This window comes from Solanum pennellii, chromosome 7 (genome assembly GCF_001406875.1).
Source record: "Solanum pennellii chromosome 7, SPENNV200".
In the NCBI taxonomy this organism is placed as follows: domain Eukaryota; kingdom Viridiplantae; phylum Streptophyta; class Magnoliopsida; order Solanales; family Solanaceae; genus Solanum; species Solanum pennellii.
Window position 1 is genome coordinate 1,263,314 of NC_028643.1, and position 25,622 is coordinate 1,288,935.

The 25,622-nt window shown below is 34.2% G+C and overlaps 3 protein-coding genes across 7 annotated transcripts; all 3 read right to left on the bottom strand.

Annotated features, from left to right (window-relative positions):
- Nucleotides 1–36: 36 nt before the first annotated feature.
- LOC107026355 (tetratricopeptide repeat protein 1) lies at nucleotides 37–5,399 on the bottom strand. Its single transcript, XM_015227298.2, has 5 exons — nucleotides 5,095–5,399; nucleotides 3,412–3,591; nucleotides 1,933–2,059; nucleotides 1,472–1,585; nucleotides 37–461 (listed from the first exon to the last, which is right to left on the bottom strand). Exons 1-5 carry the CDS (start codon nucleotides 5,341–5,343, stop codon nucleotides 346–348), a joined length of 786 nt encoding a protein of 261 aa, XP_015082784.1. The 5' UTR covers nucleotides 5,344–5,399; the 3' UTR covers nucleotides 37–345.
- Nucleotides 5,400–7,055: 1,656 nt separating this feature from the next.
- LOC107024178 (5'-nucleotidase domain-containing protein DDB_G0275467) lies at nucleotides 7,056–18,349 on the bottom strand. 4 transcript variants are annotated; one of them, XM_015225092.2, is made up of 14 exons: nucleotides 18,136–18,349; nucleotides 16,996–17,029; nucleotides 16,663–16,878; nucleotides 16,416–16,552; nucleotides 16,138–16,287; nucleotides 14,807–14,908; nucleotides 13,221–13,385; nucleotides 13,024–13,134; nucleotides 11,609–11,706; nucleotides 11,187–11,310; nucleotides 10,919–11,008; nucleotides 9,592–9,636; nucleotides 8,499–8,819; nucleotides 7,056–7,451 (listed from the first exon to the last, which is right to left on the bottom strand). In XM_015225092.2, the coding sequence occupies exons 1-14, from the start codon at nucleotides 18,181–18,183 to the stop codon at nucleotides 7,425–7,427; spliced, it is 1,668 nt and encodes a 555-aa protein (XP_015080578.1). In that variant the 5' UTR covers nucleotides 18,184–18,349; the 3' UTR covers nucleotides 7,056–7,424. The 4 variants fall into 4 exon arrangements, with proteins under 4 accessions (XP_015080578.1, XP_015080577.1, XP_027774248.1 ...); XM_015225091.2 differs by having other exon boundaries at nucleotides 16,996–17,032; XM_027918447.1 differs by having other exon boundaries at nucleotides 16,996–17,110.
- A 781-nt stretch (nucleotides 18,350–19,130) lies between these two features.
- LOC107024151 (HD domain-containing protein 2) lies at nucleotides 19,131–25,290 on the bottom strand. Of its 2 annotated transcripts, XR_003579376.1 has the most exons (9): nucleotides 25,030–25,262; nucleotides 23,467–23,591; nucleotides 23,294–23,331; nucleotides 22,278–22,388; nucleotides 22,103–22,182; nucleotides 21,915–21,951; nucleotides 21,239–21,280; nucleotides 20,230–20,369; nucleotides 19,131–19,527 (listed from the first exon to the last, which is right to left on the bottom strand). XR_003579376.1 is itself a non-coding variant. In XM_027918448.1 (8 exons), the coding sequence occupies exons 1-8, from the start codon at nucleotides 25,255–25,257 to the stop codon at nucleotides 20,299–20,301; spliced, it is 732 nt and encodes a 243-aa protein (XP_027774249.1). In that variant the 5' UTR covers nucleotides 25,258–25,290; the 3' UTR covers nucleotides 20,230–20,298. The 2 variants fall into 2 exon arrangements, 1 of the variants encoding a protein (XP_027774249.1); XM_027918448.1 differs by lacking the exon at nucleotides 19,131–19,527 and having other exon boundaries at nucleotides 25,030–25,290.
- Nucleotides 25,291–25,622: the final 332 nt, after the last annotated feature.

A 25,622-nucleotide genomic window follows, 5' to 3' on the forward strand; every position in this document is an offset into this window, starting at 1 on the left:
AAAGTTCTTCAGACGAGAAAACGCTATTATCCCACGATAACAAAATAGCCTTCTGTAGATACACCTTTAACGAAAAAACAAGTCGCAGTGAAATGATAAATGGAGTCAACAGATTTAAGATGGTCTATACTGTCCATGGGTCATGCAATATTAACGACACCAAGGCTACAAGCCATCTGCTTAAATGACATTTAGAAATCTAAAATATCAAGTTTTTGGCCAACACTTATATACTTCAAATCAATAACGTGATACATAGTTCAAAACATGCACACCCAAATGTCCTGCTAGATCAAATCTTTCATTCAAGAAACGCAAATTTTGCCAACATGAGAGAAACCCTCATCACTTCTGAAATTGAACAGAGTAGGAACCGGTGTTTGGGTCTTTAACTGTTTTGAAGTTGTCAACGCTCATACCAAATCGACCCAAAATGGAATTTCCCATTTCTTTGAGCTTGCCTGTAACATAAATACAAATCATTAAAAGCCAAAGAACCACAAAACAGAAGTGTTGAGCAATGAGCATGATTGAGAAGTGCCTATACTCCTTTGAAAGTAAAACGGAGAATCGTAATAAACAGAATACCATACGTTGTCTCAGATCAAACAGGAATAAATATGTTAATCTACAAACCAAAACAAATCCCCTTTAGAAGAACTTGAGATGATTCAATAACAATCAGTCGAGAAGAGATCAAACAATCCGGACCTAAAATTTAAAGGCAATCTCACGGATTCCAGAACAGTAGTGATAGTACAGTTAGCACGAAAGTGGATTTAGCCACAACACACAATTATAGCATTAAAGCTAACAGCATTTGGACTTCCTCTTTTCCTTCTTTTTTTAGGTTTCTTGGTGAGTCATACTAAGTGAACTATAGCGGCAGAATGAATATACGGTACATAGGATGAATTATTCTCGCAGATAGTTATAAACAACTAGAAAGGCAATTTCTTCAACTGCCGGAAGATGAGTCAAGTATCAAATCGACAAAACAAAATGAATGAGAAAATAGCTGTGCGCAACTATTTCTAGAAGAACATTGGTCTAGACAAACTGATGCTATTTTTTTTTAAATGAAGGTAATATACTAAAAGGATGCCATTACTACACCTTTTTTTAGAATGCAGATAATGAATGGTGTAAAATTTTAGGAAAACTAGCTGCTAAGGCATGAATGTCACACTTCTATTTAGCATTGTGATGTTCATTTCCATATTTATTTTATTTTATGACTGTGGTGTTCGGGCCAGCTCGCGCACATCAATGTTTATTACCATAAATGATTGGCTAGGAGCTGGTGAAATGGACTATATACCCTTCCTGCTGACTAAACATAAATAAGTGGAGAAGAATGTAGACCATTAAAACAGTTGCATAGGGAGGAATCTCTACTATTTTAAAGAGTTACATTAGAAAAGAAAATAGAGGATTAGTCAATGCAAAAACAGGAGACTGTTAAGCTCACCAATCATCTCTTCTTTCATCTTTTCTCGCTTCTCATCAGCTAATGGCTTTAAACGTATCACAGTTCTCCTAGCTTGGTCATGTGAGGGTTCCAATTCCAAGATTTTTGTCATGTCTGCAAGAGTTGAAAAACGAAACGGGAATAAGAGCAGAAAAAAAGAGCCGAAGTAAATCTCTAGTTATTTAATTATTCACAAATAACACGAACCATTTGAGTAGTGTGCAATTATTACCAGAGGCTTATGAGTAACATACAAGGAACTTTTTTCTAATTTCTCAGGTCAGAGAGGGGGGATAAGGAGAAGACATAGGAGAGCCTGACGGGAAAACATGAGATTTCCACCAAGTAGCCAGTAAATGCGAGTTTGGGAACTACTTATTTAGTGATGCAGCTAAGAAGTACCAATCAAAATGACATTGTACTGGCATAATCATTATACCACTTGAGAACGCGATGTTTACCAGTAATGGCCTCTTCAAAGTGTTCAAGCTTTTCATGTGCCTCTGCTCTTCTAACCAGAGCCTTTATATATGTAGGATTTAGTTGTAATGCTTTTGTGCATTCCTTGATCGTCTCCTCATGTTTCCCCTGTAAATGGGAAGGTACAGTCACTATCATTAGTAGATACAACAAATCACACATACAAATTGGTACCTTACATACTACACAGGAAAGGTATAAAACAAAGATATGGGAAAAGTAAAGAAAACAGTTGAAATTGTTTGTGCAAAGTAAACTACTATTTTTTTAAGTATGAAACTTATTTTTGAAATTGCCGAAAAATAGTGAGACAACAATTGTGACATGTATACCTTTCACTTGGAACGATACCAAAAGGATAGGTACCAAATTGTTTCTCTAAACTACACATCTCCTTAACTAGTCTTTTTTCCTTGCCAATAACTCTAATATAGAGCCACAAGCCTGATGCTCTAGAGTTTCTAATCTAAACATTGAGGTGGTTAGATAACTAGTGTCAAATGATTCATGATTGCAATACCCTCTCAATGACTTATTGGAGCCTTTTAACTACTAACTAATAGAAAGTTTCACATTTTCACATCATGCCAGTGTTACCCCAGAATACGTAACCCTAATAAGGAAGATGCTAGTAGCTTATAATTGAATAAATAATACTAAAAGCCCCTTTTATACTACTCCTAGAGTAGGAAAAAGATAAGAACATATATCGACCTATGTAACAATAATGTAAAAAAAAGAAAATCTGAAAAAGATAAAAAAAAAGAAAAAAGAATTGAGTTGAGAAATTGAAGAAAATAGGTGATGTATGTACCTATACAAAGAATTATAAGGGAGAAGGGAAAAGTCAGATAAGAGGGAAATCAGGTGGCAGATTTTGTATTGTTTTTATTGTGATTATTGGAAATTTCCTTCAACTTACAAAAATATACGTGGTCAAACATTTTATAGTTATTTGTTTTTCTATATGAAATTGGATGTAATATAAGGACAAAAGTTGAACATGATAGTCCTCTTTAACAAGATATAATACATGAAAAGGATGAATGTAGGAATTTTAACTAAAAATAGATGTGTAATAACATCTCACCTAATACTTGTTTTGTGATAATAATATATCGAAACTTGGTAGAGTGTAATATATAGGTTTAACATAAGGACGAAAGATGTCTTTTGAATGTTCAAATGATTAGCAAAAGCTACAAACTTCAGTCCAGTATTTATTCGTGACCTAACTAAATTGATAAACAAAAAAAGGGTAAGAATCTGAGCAGAACAATGCAAATCAATAAAGAGCTAGACAGTCATGAACAACACAGATGCTAAATGTAAAAGCTTCAAACAATTTTGGTGAGAACTATTCTTTAAAAAGTCTAACCTATCTGCACTTGGAACCCATGGCAAAATTTTGGCATTATGAATCTGATACAGAGAGTAAAAAATGCATACACCGAACTTACCAGTTTGGTGAAACAAGCTGCACGATTAGCATGGCATATTGAACGAATTTCAGTACTTGAAGGAATATCTGCTGCGACTTGCAAAGCTAGCTCATATTTCGACAATGCCTCTTCATAAAGCCCATCCTTAAACAACGCATTGCCTTCAACTTTCGCATCATTTGCTTGAGCCAAGGCTTTCTGCTCCTCAAAATGAAGGGATCATATCAATAATTGTTGAGAGCTATTATCTTAGTACAGTTTCACCAACTAAGAACAAAGACATACCCAGTGTAATCCCATATAGGCAGTAGATATAGTTAAAATGGCAATGGACAAAACCTTAAAACATATTAACAATAGAAAGAAGGCCAGGCAGATTGGATTCACACAAATACATCTATGATGAAATCCCTCAATGTCGAAAGGGAAAAATCAAACAGAGAAAGAGAACTAGTAGTTGAATTTGCATGTAGATAACTCCCCCATAGCTGCGAGGATGACCTTTTTTTTAATTAATGATACACCACGAAGGTGTCAAGAACATACTAGTAACATGTTACAGAACCACAATACATTCCCAGCTGCAAAAAGGATATAGTTATATCAAAAGACTCCTGGCATTTTATATAACTTTCTAGTGCAAGGAGAAAATACTATTATGCAGAGATGATTCTGCTACTTGATTGTTTCAGTTATGGTTGAGCCACTCAGTAATCATGTAAACATCTGTTAACACCACCTTTTGTAATATCAATGAAATGAATTCTGTCTCGTCAAAAGAACAGAATCACTAGCGAGCATGAAACAAACTGAGAACAGATTCTCAAGAAACTAAAATAGGAATCTCGAATTCACAGGCTTTAAATTCTGATCACCACATTTTTTCCCGATGCCCCATTTTAAGGAACCACGATCAGAACTTCAAACCACAACCTTCAATCGAAAAACAAAAAAAAAGAAACTACAGAACTCAAACATTATTTTTTTAATAACCATGATGTCCGGGCCAACTTGCACATACCTCAACTAATACCATGAGATATTTGCCACCATTGCCACCTCCCACCGATAACGTGTACTAGATAACTCTGCCCACAAACAAACAGGGAGAAATCACCTATGTCTTTGATTGTGTTGAGATTTGAATCTGAGACCTAACGATTCTCAATCTACTTCATCAACCACTAAGCCACACCCTTGGGTGCAAACTCGGAAACATAATTTTTTGATAAACATAGTACCCGGACCAACTTGGTTGTCACCTCCCACCCGAAAAGGTATTAGGTAAATCTACCCTGCCCATCAACGCTAAGACAAATGAGAAGAAATCACCTAATGTTTTTATATCTATTAAGATTTGAATGAGACCTTATGATTCTCAACCCACTCATCAACCACTAGACCATACCCTTGGTGCAAACACAAAAACATCATATTTTCATAAACATGTTATCCTGTCCAGCTTTGGTTTTCACCTAATAATTTTATATCGATTGAGATTTGAGCCAGAGACCTCAGGATTCTCAACCTCTTCACCAGCCACTAGTCACTAGGCAAACTAAAAAAACATTAATGTACAACTGATTAAACCAAGCTAAACTTACCTAAGCTCATCACAATCACTCTCGAATGCCTAACAGCAGCCGAAAATTAGCAACATCAATTAATAAATTAAAAAACTATAGAAGAGTAAAACTCTACCTCATTCAACTGTTCCTGATTTACTTCAGCCGGCTGCTCCTGCTTCTTCTCCTTCAACAAATCTCCATCAGATGAAGACGACGCTGTATTGATCGTGTTCTCAGATTCCCTGTTACTTCCATTCTCTGCTCCATTCAGTTCCGAATCGCTCGCAGTCTCATATCCATCCGACACGTAACCAGACGGTACTTCTGCCGCCGTCGAAGTTTTACCGGCCGCCGGTGATTCTACTTGTTCAATCGACACCATTTCTATGAGCTTCTGGAAGTTTCTTCTTCGTCTTTCAGTCTTCTCTGTGAAAAAAAAATTTTGCTTGTGAATCCAGAAAGCTCTGATTTATATACGAATGTAATCAGTAATCTAACGACGCCGTTTTCTGCATCTGATGGAATTCGGGTCGGGTCGGAACGGATATCCATATTTTTTTTATATAGAAAAAGGACAATAAACAATAAACAATAAAACAAATCCTAATTCTCAAAGCTTTATGTTAAATAAAATTTTATCTATAAATTCACTAAAACTTCATTAATTCAATCAATTGAAAGTTTATAATTCACAAAGCTTCTCAAAAAAAAATTAATCATGGCAAAAAATAGTTTGTTATTATTTCTCTTTATATTTTCTCTTAGTTTTTCAACTTTGATAATTTCTTCATCTTCTTTTAATCCAACAAATATTAATATTAGTAACCCAAAAAATAATCTTCCAAATACATTATTAAAAAAAGGGTATGTTTCTATGTCAATTATTCTTGAAAATACCCTAAATAATTTTATTTCTTCTTCACCTAATACCACCAATTTCACCATATTTTGTCCTACCGAAAAAGCTTTTTTAAAAATATTTCCAAAATATCAAGATCCTCCAAATAGATTAATTCAATATCATATTGTTCCTTTAAGATTAAATAAAAATGTTCTTGAAACTTTTTTTCACAGAGGGTCCAAGTTGAAAACCCTACTTCTTGATCATTCAATAGTTGTTACTAATTTGCCTCGATCACAAAAAGTTTCTATTAACAACGTTGATATTGCTGAATGGGATGTTTACGATGATGGACGTGTGATCGTGCATGGGATTGATGAATTTTTTGATCCAGCATTAGAGACGTTATTTTTTTATGAGCGCAACATTGATAGTTCTCGATCTGATGTAGATAAGACTTATGATTTTACTTATAGAGATTTTATCGACTATTGGCTTAAACATCCTTACTCCATTGCTCAATTAAGTTGGCTTCATATGGAAGTGGGCTTTGTAATTGCATGGATTTGTTATATATACAAATATAGATTTGTACGTTTTAAAGGCCGAGAATTATTTCGACAATTATAAATGTTATTAGGTCATGGTTCAATTAATTACTTAGGTTTAGTTTAATTAGATTATTATTTTTTGCAATGTGTCTTTATTTAAATATTTTTCTTTAGTTGAATTATTGATATGGTATTTCTCTTTCATCATAAATTTGTTAGTATTACATTATTTGTCTAAATTATTGCTTCTAGTATTTTTCTTGTCAATATATTATTTCACTGAGCTTCTAAATGTTTCTCAGGTGTTAAAAGAAACTAAAAAAAAAAATAGTATGTCTATTTATTCGCTTTCTCAACGAAATCCCCTTGATCAGATAAAGCTGCCCGCCTTATGACCCACAACGAAAAATGAGCCTTGCGACGAGACGCAGACTTCGGTCCTTTCCCGGGTTGGGTTAGGGGAACAATTTTTCTGATTGTATTTTTGAACGCTCTTAAATTTTTTCCAACTAGAGTACACTTTCTATTTTATATCGTCATCTTATCAATGAGCGTAATTAGTAACATAACCAAAAATTTCACTATAGGATTCAAAATATGAAAACTCACAAAAAAGTCACTGAATTTTCAACATCTGCTATATATACGTATAATTTTTCGAAGTGATACAAACTGGATTCAGATTGAAAAAAATTTCATCAGTTTTTTTTAAAAATGTATTTGACATATATTATGTACTGCTTCTCATACATTTTATTCACTACTTGCAAAAATAATTGAATATTAATCATCTAATGTTTGCACCTTTTAAACTTATCTTTCCCTCCATAAAGACAATAACTATACCTACCATAATGAATAAGGGCATGTACTATAATCACCCAAAACGCTAATTTTTTCTGTATCGTTCCAATTTTATCAGAACACTAGAGTCTAGAATACCGATGAATGTACCAAAAATTTGAGTGATTTCTTCCGGAGAATGGGGTCGTTGGAGATATCCAGGGCATCGTAAAAGTTTAGTATATTGATCTAAGATCTCTTTGGGCATTGGCAATATGATTGATGTAGTCAAGTCCTGAACAAATTTGATGAAACCTGTGAAGGGAACTTTCATATCAGTATAGGGACATGAGATAGACAAAAAGAAAATCAAACTAATGTTAACTGCAATCGATTCGATACGTAATGTATAAGAAGGGTGAAAAGTTGGTGAAAATTCATTATCTAGAACAGCATGAATTCTTAAATTTTTGCATCAAAGTTTACATGATTTATTGTTCTGGGAAAAAAATGGATAACTTAAGTACTAGGACTTCACAAGAACTACTTCAACTGAGAATAAAACTTGCCAAAATGAAGTAAAACTTCGGAAGATGAAATAAACTTTTTTTTCCGTTTTTACTCCTCCCTAGGAGCTCCCACCATTTTTACTCCCTTGGTGACTCGAACCCAAAATCTTAAGAGTTGGAGGTGTAGGGTACTTACCATCTGAGCAACCCTCTTGTCGAACTTTATTAGGCCTTCAACATGAAGAAAACTTCTTGATAATCTCATTTTGCCTATTCTACTCCTTCCATCCCAAACTAATCGACATATTTCCCGTTTTTTTTTTATGACCATGGTGTTGGGACCAACTTGCACTCACATAGACTATTATACCAGGTACTTACTACCTCCCACCAATACAAATATTTGATTTACTTCCCTTTTTTACCTTATCTTTGTAATGATGGTGTCTAGGCCAGGTTACGCTCACATGAATTATCCTACCGGGTAGTACTACCTACTACCTACTACCAAGACATACTTTATCTACTTCCCTTTTTATATATGCAGATATATTTTTGTTATTCCAACGCTTATTGAAGCAGCATATTTTCGCCTTATCTGATTGGAGAAGGCATACAACATCTTTTCATATTTCAAACCACCTTTTTTAACATTTCTATACCAAACTTGATATAAATTAAATTCAAGCATTTCTCATAGATCTTAATAACTGCACAAATCAAACTAAATCACACAGGTTGAGACGGAGGGATAGATACTTCACGATAGTTGTAGATGAACTTTTGCACACGTTGTCTAAAGTAGTAAAATAAAAGACATGACTAAACCTTTTTAAGGAAAAGAAAAGATTACCTTTAGATGGTGTGGCATGATTTTTATATCATAGGGCACATGAAGCCAAGCCTCGGGTGGGTAGTACAAAAAGTTCTCGGGCTTACTAGTATAGATATCTGCATATTGATGAATGTGGTAAGCAAAAGCAGATTCCTGACCAGTATCAGTGAGGAACGTAGCTCCAAACGATTTATTGAACATCCCCTTCATTTTGTAGCGAGTCTTTTGTCTCTCGTCATTGAGCTCCCTAAGGAGAGACTTATATGCTTCACTTGTCATACTACTAGTTGCGGTGGCGTGAAGCCTACCAAGAAGTTCTTGCATTATGTGAAACTTCGCCTGAACGGGGGAAGGAGGGAAAGAGATTAAAGCTAGTTAGTAACAAAATGGATATATCTGGGGGGAAAAGAACAATCTGCATTAAGAGTACAAACGTTTATATAAGTGTGTGAATAAGGTAAGCCTATCTACAACAAACACATTCGGATTAGACATATGGCCAAATGAAAGCAAGTCACCAATACATCAAGAAAATTCTGTGTTTAACTCATTTAAAGCAGTTTATGAAGCAAACTTTTTCCTAATTACACTATCTGCTTAGAAAAGTAGAGTTTAGGACAAGTCGATGAAAATAGGTGGCGATTTCTCTAATGAGACAAAACCACAACATGATACCCAGTGTAATCCCACGAGTGGGGTATGGGGAGGGTAGAGTGTACGCAAACGTTACTCCTACCTTGAAAGGTAGAGTCTCTAATAAGACAATAGCCCAAGGAAACTCACATTTAGAGAAATTAAATTGTTAGCCATTCCAATGTGAATGCATCAATTAGGAAAACCATGAAGTATGATATGGTTTAGGAAGGTGAGGATGCATCGTATAGATCTTCCAATGTTCATTTAAAACCTTCTAAATTAAACGTAGCTACAACAAGATACCTACATCATACCACGGTCTTCACAAGTCATCAAATGTGGAAATTACAGAATCAAATAATCAAGTCATATACACATGCAATCAACATCAGAACCCTTCTTGCAGCACGTATCATATAATTCTATAAACAAATGTGCAGTTTCAAGTGATTGATGAAAGACCATCAAGTTATACCTGTTCAAATCTGTAAGAATTATCATTCTGAATCATGATCTCACTCTAGAAACAAAAAACACAACAGGAGTTAACTAAACTTTTGATCTACAAAAGATGGAATATAGGATATTTTGACAATAATAGAAAAAAAGAGGACATAAACCTCCCTCCCATCATAGATTCTGAAACAAGGTGTTGATAAGGATAAGAACAAGTGATACATTTTATTTTACCCAAGGGTGCGTCCTAGTGGTCAATGAAATGGGTGCAACTACGGGAGACGAAAGTTCAAATTCCAGCAGAGACAAAAAAACATAAGGTGATTTTTTCCCAACTTCAGATAGGAAGGTATGGAGGTCAAAGATTATGGCAGAAGGATAGTAGGTAGTTGATTGTTGTTGCACTTTGTGTGGAAAAGGCAGGAAGCTAGTCTCCTCTTATTCTATTAGTAGTATCATTTAGGTATTCTATAGTTCCCTCTTACTATTTATTTTTTTATTTTTTTTGAAATTGGTAAATTGTATTCATCAACATTAAGGATATGCTGGCCACCTCCAAAAGTGAGCAATTACAAGCTTCCTATCAACTCTACAATCTGATCTACATCTTCTATACAAAGTAGTTTACACCAAAGAAGTAGAGTTTCAATACAATTCCATTTTACTTTACGTATTACTATTTATTGTTGGATTTGTTTTGAATTTTGCTATTTTGGTGTTTTATTTTTCTTGCAATCCTGCATCACATACTTCTCTTTTGAGCCAAGGGTCTACAAGAAACAATCTCTTTACCTCACAAAGGTAGGGGTAAGGTGTTGTTGTCTAAACTATAGTGGTAGAGTTAGTGGAACGTTGCAGGTATCCGATGGAATAGTCAAGCTGCGCAAGCTAGCCTGGACACCACCGCCATTATAAAAAAATGAAGCATTTCACTAAAAGTAAACTATATTTAATCCAGATTCCCTGTCCCCATTTTAAACTAGTAAGGCCTTATACAGTGTATACTTCATATTGATAACAAGAGTTTACGCAGCAATAATCTCAGCAATAAACAAGCAGGAACAAAGAATTCTTGGTCGAAAACAAATCACCTTTTTTATAGCTAAGGGTAGTTTTTACAAGTTAAATTTACATAGTTAGAAGCTATATAAGGAGCAGTACAAGTTAATACTATTTTCTAATGATTTATGTTATTTAGCAAATATTTGAGAAGATCCATTATACAAGAAAAATAAGTTAAGTCTCTAAATAGTAATAGTACAATGTAAAACGGTACAGATGGAGACTATGGCTAAAATAGAAATAGGCATAACATAAACAGAAAAAAAAACTAAAAGAAAGCATACCTTCAATTCATGGATGATGGCAGCAGTCCGCCACCCCGCTTTTGAAGGACCTCTGAGATCACTAAAGAGGTGATCCCCAAAATATATCACCTGAAGTTTCATGGGAGTTTATCTCAGTAATGTAATGAACGAGGTTGGGAAATGAAATGGATATATACATAGAAACGAGACGGTCTGTCTCAGTTAACTTGTCAAACTTGCATCTATATAATCACAGAAAACAATGTTTCCTTGCCATGAAAAAGTTGTTGTATTTTGTTAAGCATACCTCTGGACCTTTCCACTTTGTAATCTGCAAGAATGCTTTAAGGCATCCATGGTAGTAAATTTTACCGGGCAAGAAAGCATCAACTTTTGTAAAAGCCAATGTGTCCTTCTCCACATCATAGCAGCTGCAGAATATTCAATAAATACAATAAGGCAATAATGTATGTGATGGTAGCATGAAACAGTTAGCCTTAAGAAGAGGATATTGATGGAAAATGTTTTATATAGTGACTTGCAACTTAGAAGAAGACGTGCTACATCCTAAAAAACAAATCAAAATAGTTGAAATCAGAAAAAACAAAAAAAAAACAGAACTCTCTTATTAATTTCAAAAACAATGATGATGGGCGGGAATGGCATAGTTGGAACCAGTGTTATATGCAATGAAAACTTGGCAGAGAACTTAATGGTAGAGAATCAAACCGAAATGGATGGTCAGATTTGTAAAACTCTGGCTTGTTTGCTTTAGCAATTACGACATCAAAAAGTTCCTTCCAGGAATCTTGCTGACCCAAAGAATCCTAATGAAATATATAACAAAAAGAAAAGGTGTCAAGTTGGAGAACTCATTACTCCAGACTAATAGAACAAAGTAACAACAGACAATACAATCAGCAGACACGAAAAGAAAGATACAAGTATCAAACTGCATTCCCTAGGGGAAAATGAGGTTATGCTCATCCTAACCACAAAAATCTTGAGTAATCTAATAATATTACACCATAATTGCGAACTACAAGAGGTAATAATATAGAGTGCATTTTGTTAAAAAAATAGAACTTGGGCCTAACTTGGAACCAAAAGGCTAACTAGTGGTGAGAACTGTTCAAGATCATATGAGGAGACTACAACCCATACTCAACTAAATTAACACCCTCCAGCACGGCCAGGATTCGGACATTCAGAAGAAACGATACAAAATGGGTGACCTCAACATAGGCTGGCCAACATCAAGTAAGGGTCCGCCTTCAGAACATGTTAAAAAAGGGGACCTTGGGAGTTGGGACAAACTCAACTCCAAAAGCTAGCTCAAGCGGTGTAATTCGCAAAGATCATGTAAGGACACTACATACACTTAACAAGACCGACGGGAAATTCTAACATACCAAACTATACCTCAAACTAATGAATTAATGTCACAAAGAAAAGCAACTTGCTTAACTTACTGTGTAGCTCCAGAAAAAGGAACTAAGAAACAGTTGCAGATGTATAAAATTTAAAGCACTTAAAATAAAGCATGAAAAGAAAGACTGCCACAATGCCAAAGAATCAAAAGACACTGTCACTTTCGAAACAGGCTAGACCAAACATTAGCATGCAGATAATGTCCCGGAGTGGCATTACCAGAATACACACGCACCGTAAAAAGAATCAGACATACAGAGTCGCAGATATATATAAAGAATTCAAGGGAAAGGGGGAAAGAAAGAACAGATCGCCAAAATAATTTTCTGCTATGGATCTTCTAAATGTCAAGTAATTAAAAACAGGACATTTATTTCCACCATAAGTTCCCGGCTCCTTTTTGCACTCCATAGTCCACTTATGCGACTAAAACTAAATCACCAGTAAAAGACAAAAATATTTCAGCTAGTTGAGGTCAAAATATTCATTGCAAGGAGTGCTCTTATATTCTCTATTTACATGCCACTGATAAACACAAACTTACGGACACACTCTGCTAATGTCACATGTAAACTAAAATGGTAATGAAGTTCCAAGAAAAGTAGAGTTGAGCATAAAAATTATCTAAGGAAGGTAGACTCGCAGACGAAGCAAATGAGCGATCCATATTAAGCCAAAAGATTACAATTTTGTATTGTTCCACTTGAAAATACCTGCAACATAAAGCGCATCCCTCCATCCACAAAATAAAAGGGTGAGTTGGTCAACAAGAAAAGTTTCTTTCCTTTATCCTTCAGCATCCTTAGAAAGCGTAGTAGCTGATCCTGGAAGAGTGATAGGTGAAATTAGGTCTAGAAGGTGAAAGTTCTGAAAGTTGCTATATGTACAGAGCAACTGTGGTAATACTTACATTCTTTACAAGGTATCTGGGGGGATCAGCAAGAATTCCTCTGTGAACTAACCCGCTATTATGAACAAACTGTATCGCTCGATTCACATCTTCATATACGTAACGAGCATCAAATTCCAATTTAGCGTCAACAAAATGTTGCACAATATCAGCAATAAGGCATGCCTGCAAAAAAGAAAATAAAAGAGAACCCAACAGCTCAAAAAGCCACTAATCAAAAATCTTCAGCAACTTATCTAATGCGTCATTTTACTTCATTTGAAGACAACATTCTTGAAGATAATTCGTCCCTAATCCCTACTACTCTGTACCTTTACTTTATACACTACACAATCATAAGGTATGACTACCCAAATGTCCAAGATATTTGGAAAAAACTAAAAAGATAAGAGTGTCATAGAAGATGGAACAAAGTGAGTATTCTTTTCAAGAAAGATCAGTTTGTTGTGGACTTCAAATGAAAATTTCCAACTGCTATTTTACTTGGATCAGATTAAGGGAAGAACAAACTAAAATTAGATCAAACCAAAAAGGTCTGCTATGCTGAACAATGTACAGAAATCCAGAAAAAGTACACATATGATCAATTATTTTTTTTAGAAGAAGATTAAAAATAAAAAGAGAGAGAGACTTGAGTTTGATAATTCAAACATTCCATATCATCCTCTTGTCTGTGCCTTTGTATTTTCTTGATCAGGCCCATCTTCCTTTTTTATTTTTCTTTATATCTTTCACACGCACTTCTTTACAAGATTCACATTTTATGAGAAGTGGAGGGCTTTTTATGTTATTCTAATGCCCTTTTACAAGTAATCGGACAAGAAGTGTAAGGTGTTAATCTGTTGTAAATAATCTAAAGAAATCAACTCTAGAAATGCGACAACCCTTCATCCATAAAATATGAGCTACAAAAAATATGGGATGAATAGAGTACAACATTATCCGCTTTTGCTTATTGATAAACTGAAAAGGATCTTTTAATAAAAGCCAGCTGATCATACAACTAACACATACATCAGATAGCATAAGTCAAATAAAGAGCTGACCTATGAGCAGTTAAAGACGGTTTTAAACTATCCAAGTGGAAAACCAAGTTTGTTTTGACTGGGAATATAGAGACATGAAGATGGCAATATCCACCTGTAACACCCTACTTAAGAATTTGCTCTTGAGCATTTGACTATAAATTGTGGTAAGAAAGATTTGATTATTTTTTTCAGTTCAAGAAGAAAACGACAAGTTTGCACACAGTTGCTGCAACAAACAGCTAATATTTGTATTCCCATACTGCATAGCTGGTTTCTTAAGCATGTCCACTCTTGATGTCTCTTAATTTTTTAAAACATTTGTCACCGATATTCTTCATGATTCAGAGACCCATGCAGCTAAACAAAATACATATACATGCCTGATGAGTGCACTGCAACCTTCTTGTTAGTATTGTGGCATGAGTTCTTCAATGCGTTAAAAAGTCAAATGTTAAAAGGGAAAACTGTGTTGATGACAAGTAAAAGCAAGTGGTCAAGCAAGGAGCAAGAAAACTGAAACTGGTAAAAATATAAGAGATCAAAACACTATAAACTAACCTCACTGAAACAAAAGAAATCCATCAAACAAACAAGTTCTCGTGCTTGATCACGGCCAATATGTCTTGTACCATACATCTCATCTATTTCCTCACGGCTGAGCTGCAAAATTTAACATCAGTGAGCATCAGATTATCAACTATTAGATGCTTTTGGGAGTCAATTTTGTTTTGCTACATACAACAAATCAACCAGCTAGGCATCCAGCTTCCAAGAGAAACCCGATATTGCAGAAGGCACTCACATCTGGTAAAGCCAGCCCCCCCACCCACGGGACATTAATATAATCCAATTTCATGGACCATAATTACACCTCTTTTTTGTCATTGGTTGGAGAAGTGAAAACGGGTTTTAGAAAAAGAGGTATTAGCTCTCAACAGCTTAAATACTATATTCCTTCTCTTTTCCCCACCTTACGTTGTACTATCAATCCTCATTATGTTAGAATATTTGCTCAATTTTCTAGATTTTTTCACTTTATTCATTATTTCTTGTGCTTTTATCTAATCTTCTGAACTATCTTTTGCAATATCAGTAATCAATAATAATTCTACTCCTGTTATAAGAATTTCTCAAAATGTTAGAAAAAAAATATTAACAAATACTATTATCGGTCAAATTTCAAACCATGTGCCACGACCTTGTGGGTTCTCAAAAAAAAAAAAGACATTCCCATTCAGTTCCATATAACATCCTCATTTTTCCCAGGTATATCATCATTGACATCCCTTGAAGAAGGGTGACTCCACCACTGCCTCTAACCATATAAAAGTCCATAATATGGGAGAGTTTGAACCTGTATGTGCATTTAACATACACATCATATGTTGCACTCTTAATTACATATCAAAGCCCTAAGGGCTTTAACGCGAATGTGTCCCTCCTTACTGACATCCCCACATTCAAAGTCTTCATGTCAATGATGCCCTTCAGTGTCTTGCATTACGAGGCTGAAAATTGATTTTTGTTTTTATTATTAAGTTTTGGAACACCCTCAAGAAACCTCCTGCATCCTCAAAAAAATACGGAGCTTTTTTCTCATGACATCAATAAAACTTATTGTATCTCCCCAAAAAGTGATGCCATTTAGCCTCGCGCTACCAGATTACCAGTTCTCCCCAAAGAACAACAACAACACCCTCTACCTTTGCAGGGCAGAGATAATGTTTCCGATACACCCTCGGCTCAAAAAGCAGGAAAGTAAGTTATCTCCAAAGAATACAAGTGTTTTAATTAATTTAATGAAATAAATAACAACATAAATAAGGTATTCCCGAAAAACTCCATGGAAAAATCAAAACGAACATAATAGGGAGCTTTTTGAACTTCACCTTGCGCCTGCCATAGTAGCACCCGTCAAGCTCAATTGACCCAAAAAAGTCCAACTTCATAAGACAACCCTTTGATTTGTCATAGTATAACCCTCTGATGGGAAAAGTTGGATCATACTTGAACTCCAAGCAAGTATCAGGATATTTGAACTGAAGCACAAAACGAAAAAGAGAGCAATCCGTCAATGATCGTTTACTTTAACCGCAAAACACTGCATGTTCTTTTTTGAAGTAAATTCTTGAAATAGCTACCACAAGGAAAGAGTACAGAAACAAACCTCATTAACTAGATGATGTTTTGCAAGTTCGTAAATCAAGCACTGTAAATTGGAGGAGTAATGCGCCAACGTGTAATCATAGTCGAATCCATAGACTTGTATGCTGTCCAACCGCACGTTCTTATTAACGTATATACCTAATAATAAACATTATCCCACCTAAACTCAATCCAATCCTCAAATGGTAGTAGAAGTTCAGATAGAAGGTTAAATGCACTACAACATGACAGAAGAAAGCGTGGGCAACCTTTAGGATTCATTTTGGGCATTTGTTTCAATGCATCAGGAATCTTTAGAAACTTCTCCTTGGCAGCATTATATTCTTCCCTAATTTTTGAAATTTCTTCCACAGAAAGTGAATCTTTTGCATTTCCTAACAGTTTTTCTTCGTCTTCAAACTTCAATACTTTTGGTTCTGAAGACGCTATACTACTACATCGATGATAACCGCCTCCTAAAAATCCTGTGTTTCCAAGAAAAAATGTCCATTAGGTTTTCCGGTACAGCAGAGCTTCTTACAAATTAAACACAACATTAAAAGATGTTTCAACAAACACACAACAAAGGAGAAAATACGTACCTTCTTTACATCCATAATGAGAATAACTTGTCCTCTGCTGCAAAATTCGCTACTATCAGTGACACTATCAAAAAGGGTATTCATATCTATGATCCAAACCACAATACACAAACACCTACAATGACATACGTACATACACAAGTTTATATATGTAGATGAGTGGCATAAGTTTGTAAAAAAAAAAAAGCAAACACATAAGCTAGACAGGTACTCGATCATCTATGCAAAATCCAAAAATTATACTAGTGACAGGTACTCAGAAATAAATTTTGCCTTACATTACTCAAACTCTCAAAATTATCACCACACCCGTGTCGTATTCTCCAAAATGCACTACTTTTGGAGTATCCAACACACACCCATCAACATTTTTGAAGAGTCCGAGCAACATAGAAATTTTCCACCATAAACAACACCTACGTAAAGGGCTAGACACTCCTACGGCCAAAATGTCAATTAAAACATTAAATAACCACAAAGACATCTATATATAGACAAGATTACATTACACAGGTATAAGGGTGACATATGTTCTTAAGCAGCATGACGAAAAAGCTCATAGGGGCGGATCTATAGGGTTGTGACGGGCACCTGAACCCACTCGGCAAAAAATTACACACTATATACATACAAGGTATTTTAATTTTTTTTTCATATATAAACAACAGAGGTACAACTAACAATCAAGGAAAAAATATTTGCTACTATAAGTAAACCTATCAAAAGGGTATTCTTATCCTCTGACTACACACAACAAAACCTCAAAGGTAATAGTAGATACACAAGATTATAGGGATATGAACTTCATATGTTAACTTACAAGCATTTTTTACACAAATCCACAAAATATTTAACCAAAAAAAGGCTACTAAACAAAATATAAATACACAAGTCTTATGAACTGCATATTTTTTCAATGAATCTGTATTTGTTACAGAAACCCACAAATTATATAAACAACACATTCATAAAAGCTCATCTAAGCCATTAAATTGTCAAAAAAAAAAAATGCTACCATTAGCGACTCTTATCAAAAGGGTACTCAAATCTATAACTGAAATCAAATAAAACATGATTTACTAAAAAAAAAACGGAGCTACAGAAAACCCAGAAAGAATAGAGGTAAAAGAGAGAGCTTACAAGAAGAGAAGAACGAAAGGGGATGATCAGCCTGCGAAGGGTTGCCATTGCAAAGATGGCGCCTTCACTCCAGAACAATGAAAGCTGAATTTTTTTTTTCTTATATACTAATAAAAATACTGTACTTTAAAACTCAAAACAATTGAGGAAATTTCATGGTATGTTTTGAATAGTAGTAATATAACCACCAACCATGATACAATTTGCCAATTTGGGCTCTGGTCGATGTTATTTGATTTGATTCATAATTATGTGTCAATTTTTATGTTTATACTTTTTATACATTTTTTGTTAATAGTTTCTTCAAATAATTATTAAATAAAAAATGTGTCATTTTTTTAGATATATTAAAATGAAAATAGGACAAAGGAGGAGTATCTGATACGAGGTATTCACATTAAATGAATGCAATTATCCTGATTAAGAGGTTTAATTAAGTTGTTATACATTTTGCTTTATCTTTTACTTGGTAACCATAGTAAAGTGTTAGTTATATATATGAATACATATTCAACCTCTTAAATTCGACAAGTTATTATGAGATACATGAATTAAATTATGTTCTTATTGAACACCTCAACTCATAAGCCGCATAGCCTTTATAGATTTGTCAGTGTTATAGTGACAATTATAATGAGAAACAAAATGACAAAACGAAATAAATTAGAAAAAAATATCTTAATTACAATATTTATTTATTTTAATATAAATACCGAATATGAATAAGTTTTCACCCATCATTTGCAAGATGACATGTTAAACAATAAGCAAAATTGCGTTTCCCTAGTTCTTGTTGCAGTGGTAAAGTGGTGCCAACACTTTGCCCACTTGAGCTACTAATAAAAAGTTGTGAAATTTGGGAGCATATTATTTGATACTTTGTCCCAATTTATAAGTTAGTTAAATCATTATATTAAGAAATAAAATAAACATATTACAATTAAATTATTACTAAATATAAAAATATAATATTTTTTTAAAAAAGAACTTAAAAGAAAAGTGAAGCACATAAATTAAGACATAAGAAATATAATTATCAATACACAAACTATCAGGGTCTCCTCTTCCATCATTTCGTAAGATTGTTAGCTTACTAACTGAACCATCATCATCTGCTTGATTGATCACTTTCGTGATAAAACACTTGAAATGATTCTAGATTATATATATTTTGGGAGAGGGGAATCTTTAAGCTTTTTTCTTTATAGATTTAGCCAATTTTTAGATTTGAGTTGTGTGAATTAAAAAACAAAATCTGAAAATACCAAAGTTGAGCATTTTCCTAGTTGCAGAACTTTTAAAAGCAAAAAGGCAAAACAAACGTTTCTTTTAAAGTTGAGAGAATCCATGGGGCTATTTTAGGAATCCTTCTATTTCAAGTGATCCTGTAACCTGGAGGAAAAACAAAAGAGAAAAACTAGAGTGATAAGATAAATGTTCAAAATTTTATAAAGGGAAAACGGTCAAATTTGCCCGAGTACTGTCCAAAATAGACCAACGTTACCCTCCGTTTAAGAGTTTTGATCTAATATTTACCCCATTGTTGGGGAAAAGTCTCGTTTTTTGCCCTTAAAACTTAACAAGGCAACAATCGAGGGTAATTATAAACCAAAACAAAAGTTGGAAGGGTCAAATTTGGATCTTTTTTTCCTCAAAAACTCGGGCATGTGGAGTTTACCCATTTTCTCGTTGGAGCTTCATTAATAGGAAGGAGAAGGGTTAAAAACACACCTAAAGTATCCCGATTTTTTGAGTTTTTTACCTAAACTATCATCAAATATTTTATTGAAACATATTCAACTATCGATTGTTCACTGATAGCTGAGGTGTGTTTCCATAAACATTTGGTGATAGTTTAGGTAAGAAACTAAACTCACGTAATAGTTCGGGTATGAAACTAAAAAAAAAAAAAAGGATACTTCAAGTGTGTGTTTTACCCTTAACTTGATAATTTTTAACCACAACGGCGTGAATAGCCCAAAAGTTTAACGGAGTACAAGATCGAACAATTTTGACTGGTACGGTTCAAATTTTAGACTTTTTCCCTTTCCTTAATGAGAAAACAGGAATTGAAACACTGATGATAAGACCAACCTTTAGAATTTGGGTCATCAGCAATACAACTGGTGCAAGTTGTAATCCAGCTTTGACTACCACAACAATTTAGTTGGATTTCTTTCTTCTTGATGCTACCTCTGAAGCCCAAGCTTTGCCCACCTCTGTTTGGAACTTACCTGGATGCGTTTTATCAAAGATTTCATCAGCTTAAGGCATGGGTTATTATCAAAATCGATCCATGCAAAAGAAGAAGATAATAACTTCCAAGTCTCAAAGCAAGGAAATTTTCCATTTCATTAAAGTAGTAACATCATAACTACAATGACCTCGGACTACCAATTTCTTGAATTTATATTTCTCTATAGCAACTACTCGAGTTAAATGTGACACAAGTGAATGTGTTCATCAGGGCAACCAAGTAAACACAAACACCTACCATATAATACACACAATCTGATCGAAAACGAGAGAATATAATGAGTATCTTTCACATCCTTTGTCTATTTTAGAAATCTAATCTCGAAATCTATGCTACATTGTTCTACTCAATCTTTAGGTTATCAAAGAATCCTTTCCATGAGATAAATCCACTGGTGGAGACATATCTTATGTATGCAAAATCTAGAAACTTAAATTCTCCAAGGAAAATATTCAAAACAAATCGCAAGATTTCTCATGATAAGAAGGTGGAGGGGGGAACTATCCGCAAAAGTTCAATTCCAACTTCCAACAACTTGATTGTCCAATCAAAAAGACTAGTGTTATTCACTAATCGTTTCGATGAATCAACATATAAATGTCAAGAGTTTCAGAGAATAGAATGTTATCCTGAATTCAAGCTCAACGTTTAACCACTAACTTGGCAATCTATGACGAGATGCATTATAAACATATTTGGAACAGCAAGGCAATAGCAGGTTATGATGGAGCTAGAAGGAACAAAGATCCAGACTACATAAAGGGCAGCACAAAAAATAGAATGAGTAGAATTTAAAACTTTAAGACATGAATTGTGGTCGAATAATAAAAATGTTTAACGTGGCACCTGCAGTTGACTGGAAAAATTCTTCCAAATCCTTCCCTTGCTCTGCATTACAAAGATAAGTAACATTAGCTCAAAAAAAAAATTAAATGCAACTTCTCATGGTACGAGGGAACCAGTCCATACATCAAGAGACGAACAACTTACAGCCGAAAATCAGTACTTATTACAATAAGAGATTATTGTATTTTTATTTTCTGAATGTTTAGGAAGGTAAAACTTAAAAAGTATAAATTGAATCAAGTAAATATAAGTTTACATTGTTTGAATGCTAAGATATGTCTGTCTTGATTAATTCTCAAGATAGGTCCTACAATGTAATAGCACAATCATTAAATTCCAAAGGTATTACCATGGTGTGTATATTTCTCATGCTGAAGGATGCAGTATGACAACTAAGTTCAGAAACTGGGCATAGAGTTTAAGATGTAAAGGAAGACTTTTGGCACATGCCAATAGTGCACTAGAAGGTCATCAAAAACAACAATGTGCTAGAACCTGCGGCCTTAAATATGCCATGATATTCTCATGGCTATAAGATTTACAAAATACAGAAAAGTGTCATCCTCTTTTGGAAAAACTAAAAAAAAATAAGTATTATACAAATTGGAACAAAGGGAGTACAATATATCCAGTGTACATCCGAAATCCAGGGGAAAAGAGAGAAACAAGAAGTTACCATTTTCATATTCCAATGCCTGAAGTATCATCTCCACCTAGAAGAAAACATATCAGTCAAGAGGAGAGCATTGAATAAAGTTAACGGAAGAGATAACTATCACAGATAGCATTACATCACAGCAACTGAGCAATAGAATGGACATTCTTCAGTCACCCGTGGATAGCAATTTTGTGGAGAAACAATACCTTGTCGAAGTCCTTCACCACTTTGGCTTCTAAAGAAGAATTTTCTTCATATTCCATCCATAAATCACTGATCTCCTTGGCTGCAATTGCCCAACGCAAATAATCAAGCATGAGAATAGATCAAAGCTCAATCTATATTAGTTCACAAGAATCCAACGGAGAAGAGAAGCAATACCTCGGGATCCTCCACCTAAAAGTTTACACATGTCTTCTAGTGCTGCTCGCTCTCGTCTACTCTTTTCGTCCTTTGGAACCCCATCAGCAGGAGTGATATCTCCAACAATTGCTGTTCAGTAGGAACACAAGAAAATATTTGATGAAGAAAATTAATAAGAAGCTATCAAATTTTTCAAGTGAAAAAGTACTCAGGATTTGAAGAGGAAAGACACAGATGATTTGTCCTACCGAGTCTATACAAGACACTGGTTCTAGCGAAGATCATTTGAGTGGAAGTATTCATAAGTGAAAATGATTGATTATGTGAAAAGACAGATTATTTCAAGTTCATGTTCTAATGGCTGTTCTATGTTCTTCTCATTGAAGTTAAATTTCATACAACCTCTACTAATATTTTTCAACAAGTCCTCTAAAACCATTAAACTTATTACTTTTCCATTTATCAAATTAAAAACCAATGTTACTGGATCACTCATTTACATTGATGTAACTGTCTAGAATGGTTGTAACTAGCTAGGTAGAGGGTAAATCATGCAAATTCCTCAAATATAATAAAATTAGGTAAAAGAAAAGGAATACAAGTACCTAAACCAAATATTAAGACACACCTGTGAGTTCATAATTGTTAGCAGTTTTGTCACTACAAACAAGCTTCATATGAATGATTTCAGATAAGTCTAAGTCTTACTTCATCTTTGTCAGGTAGAGAAAAAAAATGATGTAATTCAGGTCTAATAAGGTTTATAGATCAATAGTCATTGCCATTATCTGAGGAAGTAATACCAAAGGGAAACCTTAAAATATTTTTCCAAATTATAAGATGTGATAAGTTTATGTGATTATAAGTAATCCATCATTTTTTATACCATACTTTTTACTCTTCATTAAATCTTGTTCCATAAAGCTTGTAATAACACAGAAATATAACTGATACACGTACAACCAAATACACAGAGAAGAATCCCAACAGAAAAAAGAATTTGCATAGGGAATACTCATATGTGACAGACTCACCTTCTGCAATGTCATGCACAATTGCCATCTTAACACACCTAAATTTGGAAAAAGAAAAAACAGTACATCATCATTTTATAAGAATACTTATGTTTACTGGAAACACAGTACTACAGGAATGCACCAAGTGCATAAAAGCTAACGCACAAATGTCAACTAATAAAAACACTTACTTGTCACGATCAACTCCAGGAAGGTCAGCAGCAATAAGAGCCATTACTCCCATACGGTACATGTGATCAGCTATAGACTCAGGATTATTAACCCCTCTACGTACCCAACCTTCTCTCTTTGTCGTCTGATCACGTCATCAAACTCAAATTTTAGTCAGAGTGCATAAAAGATGACAATGGAACAGAGAGATAACATGGGAAAATATAACAATATAAAACGAATGTTGCAGAACTTATAACTATGTTTCGATGCAATAGCTTACTGTTTATCCCTCTTTATAAGTTACCTTTTCACTTATCAAAAACACAGTATGAAAAGAATGGTTATGTGAGGTTGTAAGCATATAACTAGAATTTGCTATAGGCAATTAACACAACACAGTGATGTTTTAAAGATACACATATATTCTCTTACGCAATGCAAGTAGAGTGTGGTAAAATGCACAGAGTACAAGTCTCTGGAAACAACACACACTACTATCCTCATATATCACGATCCATATTCATACGCAAAACATCCATGTAGTAAAAGCATAATTTGAAAAAGGAAAGCATAAAATAGACAATGACTGCATTTTAGCATTGTACAAACTGTTGCATTATATACCAAACAATCTGAAATAGAGCAAATGCAAACACAAAGCAAAATCCAATACAAGTAGAGCTTAATACAACACATAATGCACAAAGTACAACTCTCTCTGAAAACTACACACCAGAATACTCGCCTATCATTACACCATAACATTCATCACTACAAGCTGATGCATTAGATACTACACAAACTGAAATAGAGAAAAGTAAAATTCAATGCAAGTAGAAGGTAGTACAACACGCTGCACGGCGCATGCAATGCACATAGTACAACTCTCAGCAAACCACAACACAATACGATCCTCACACATCACAATCTCATAACTCATACACAAAACATTCATCATTACAAGCTGATGCATTATATACTACACAAACTGAAATAGAGAAAATGCAAATACAAGAAAAGTAAAATCCAATGCAAGTAGAAGGTAGTACAACACGCTGCAGGGCGCACGCAATGCACATAGTACAACTCTCAGCAAACCACAACACACTACAATCCTCACAAATCACAATTTCATAACTCATACACAAAACATTCATCATAACAAGCTGCTGCATTAGACACTAACCAAACTGAAATAGATAAAATGCAAATAGAAAAAGCAAAATCAAATACAAGTAAGTAGTGAAGTGATGCTTAGTACAACGCCTGATGCACAAAGTCCAACTCTCTCTCATCAAACTACAACACACTAAAATCCTCATACATCACAATTTCATTACTCATACACAAAACATTCATCACTACAAACTGAAATAGAACAAATGCAAATACAAAAAAAAAAAAAAGAAAAGCAAAATCCAATGCAATTAGAACTTAGTACAACTCACGATGCTCATAGTACAACTCACACCTAACTACTACACACTACTATCCTCAACTCCTCAAACACAAAAACATTCATCGTCTTCCAATCACACTCAAAACACAAAAAAAAAAATCAAAAACAGAGCGCGACTTACCTTGAGGCGGTGACAAAGGGTTAAAAAATCGATGGCAGAGGAAGGAGACGGAGATGCAGATGACGACGATGAAGATGAAGATGAAGATGAAGCTTCGGTAGCCATACGAGAAACCCTGGGAGATGATGAAGACGAAGAAGTTGAAAAGTATTTGAATCTGAACTGAGCAGAAATGGAAGAAGAAGAAAGTAATGAAGGAATGAGTGATTTACAAAGCACTCTGCTCATTTTTGCTCTTTACCCCCTTTTGTTTCGCTCTTTTTCCGTTTAAATAAATTTAGCCTTAAGTTATTTTTTTGCGTGACTTCCAAATTATTTTACGAGAAAGGACGTGGTATAGTGAATTGAGTATCGTATTATTATTTTGATTGTTTGATTTTATATCATTATAAAATATATATATATATATGGTATAGTGAATTGAGTATCATATTATTATTTTGATTGTTTGATTTTATATTATTATAAAATATATATATATATAATATATATATATATGACTTTTATTGTTATTTTATATATATCTTCATAACTCGAAATTTGTTGAAATTATTACACATTTGTTGTTATTTTAAATAGATCTTCTTCTTGTT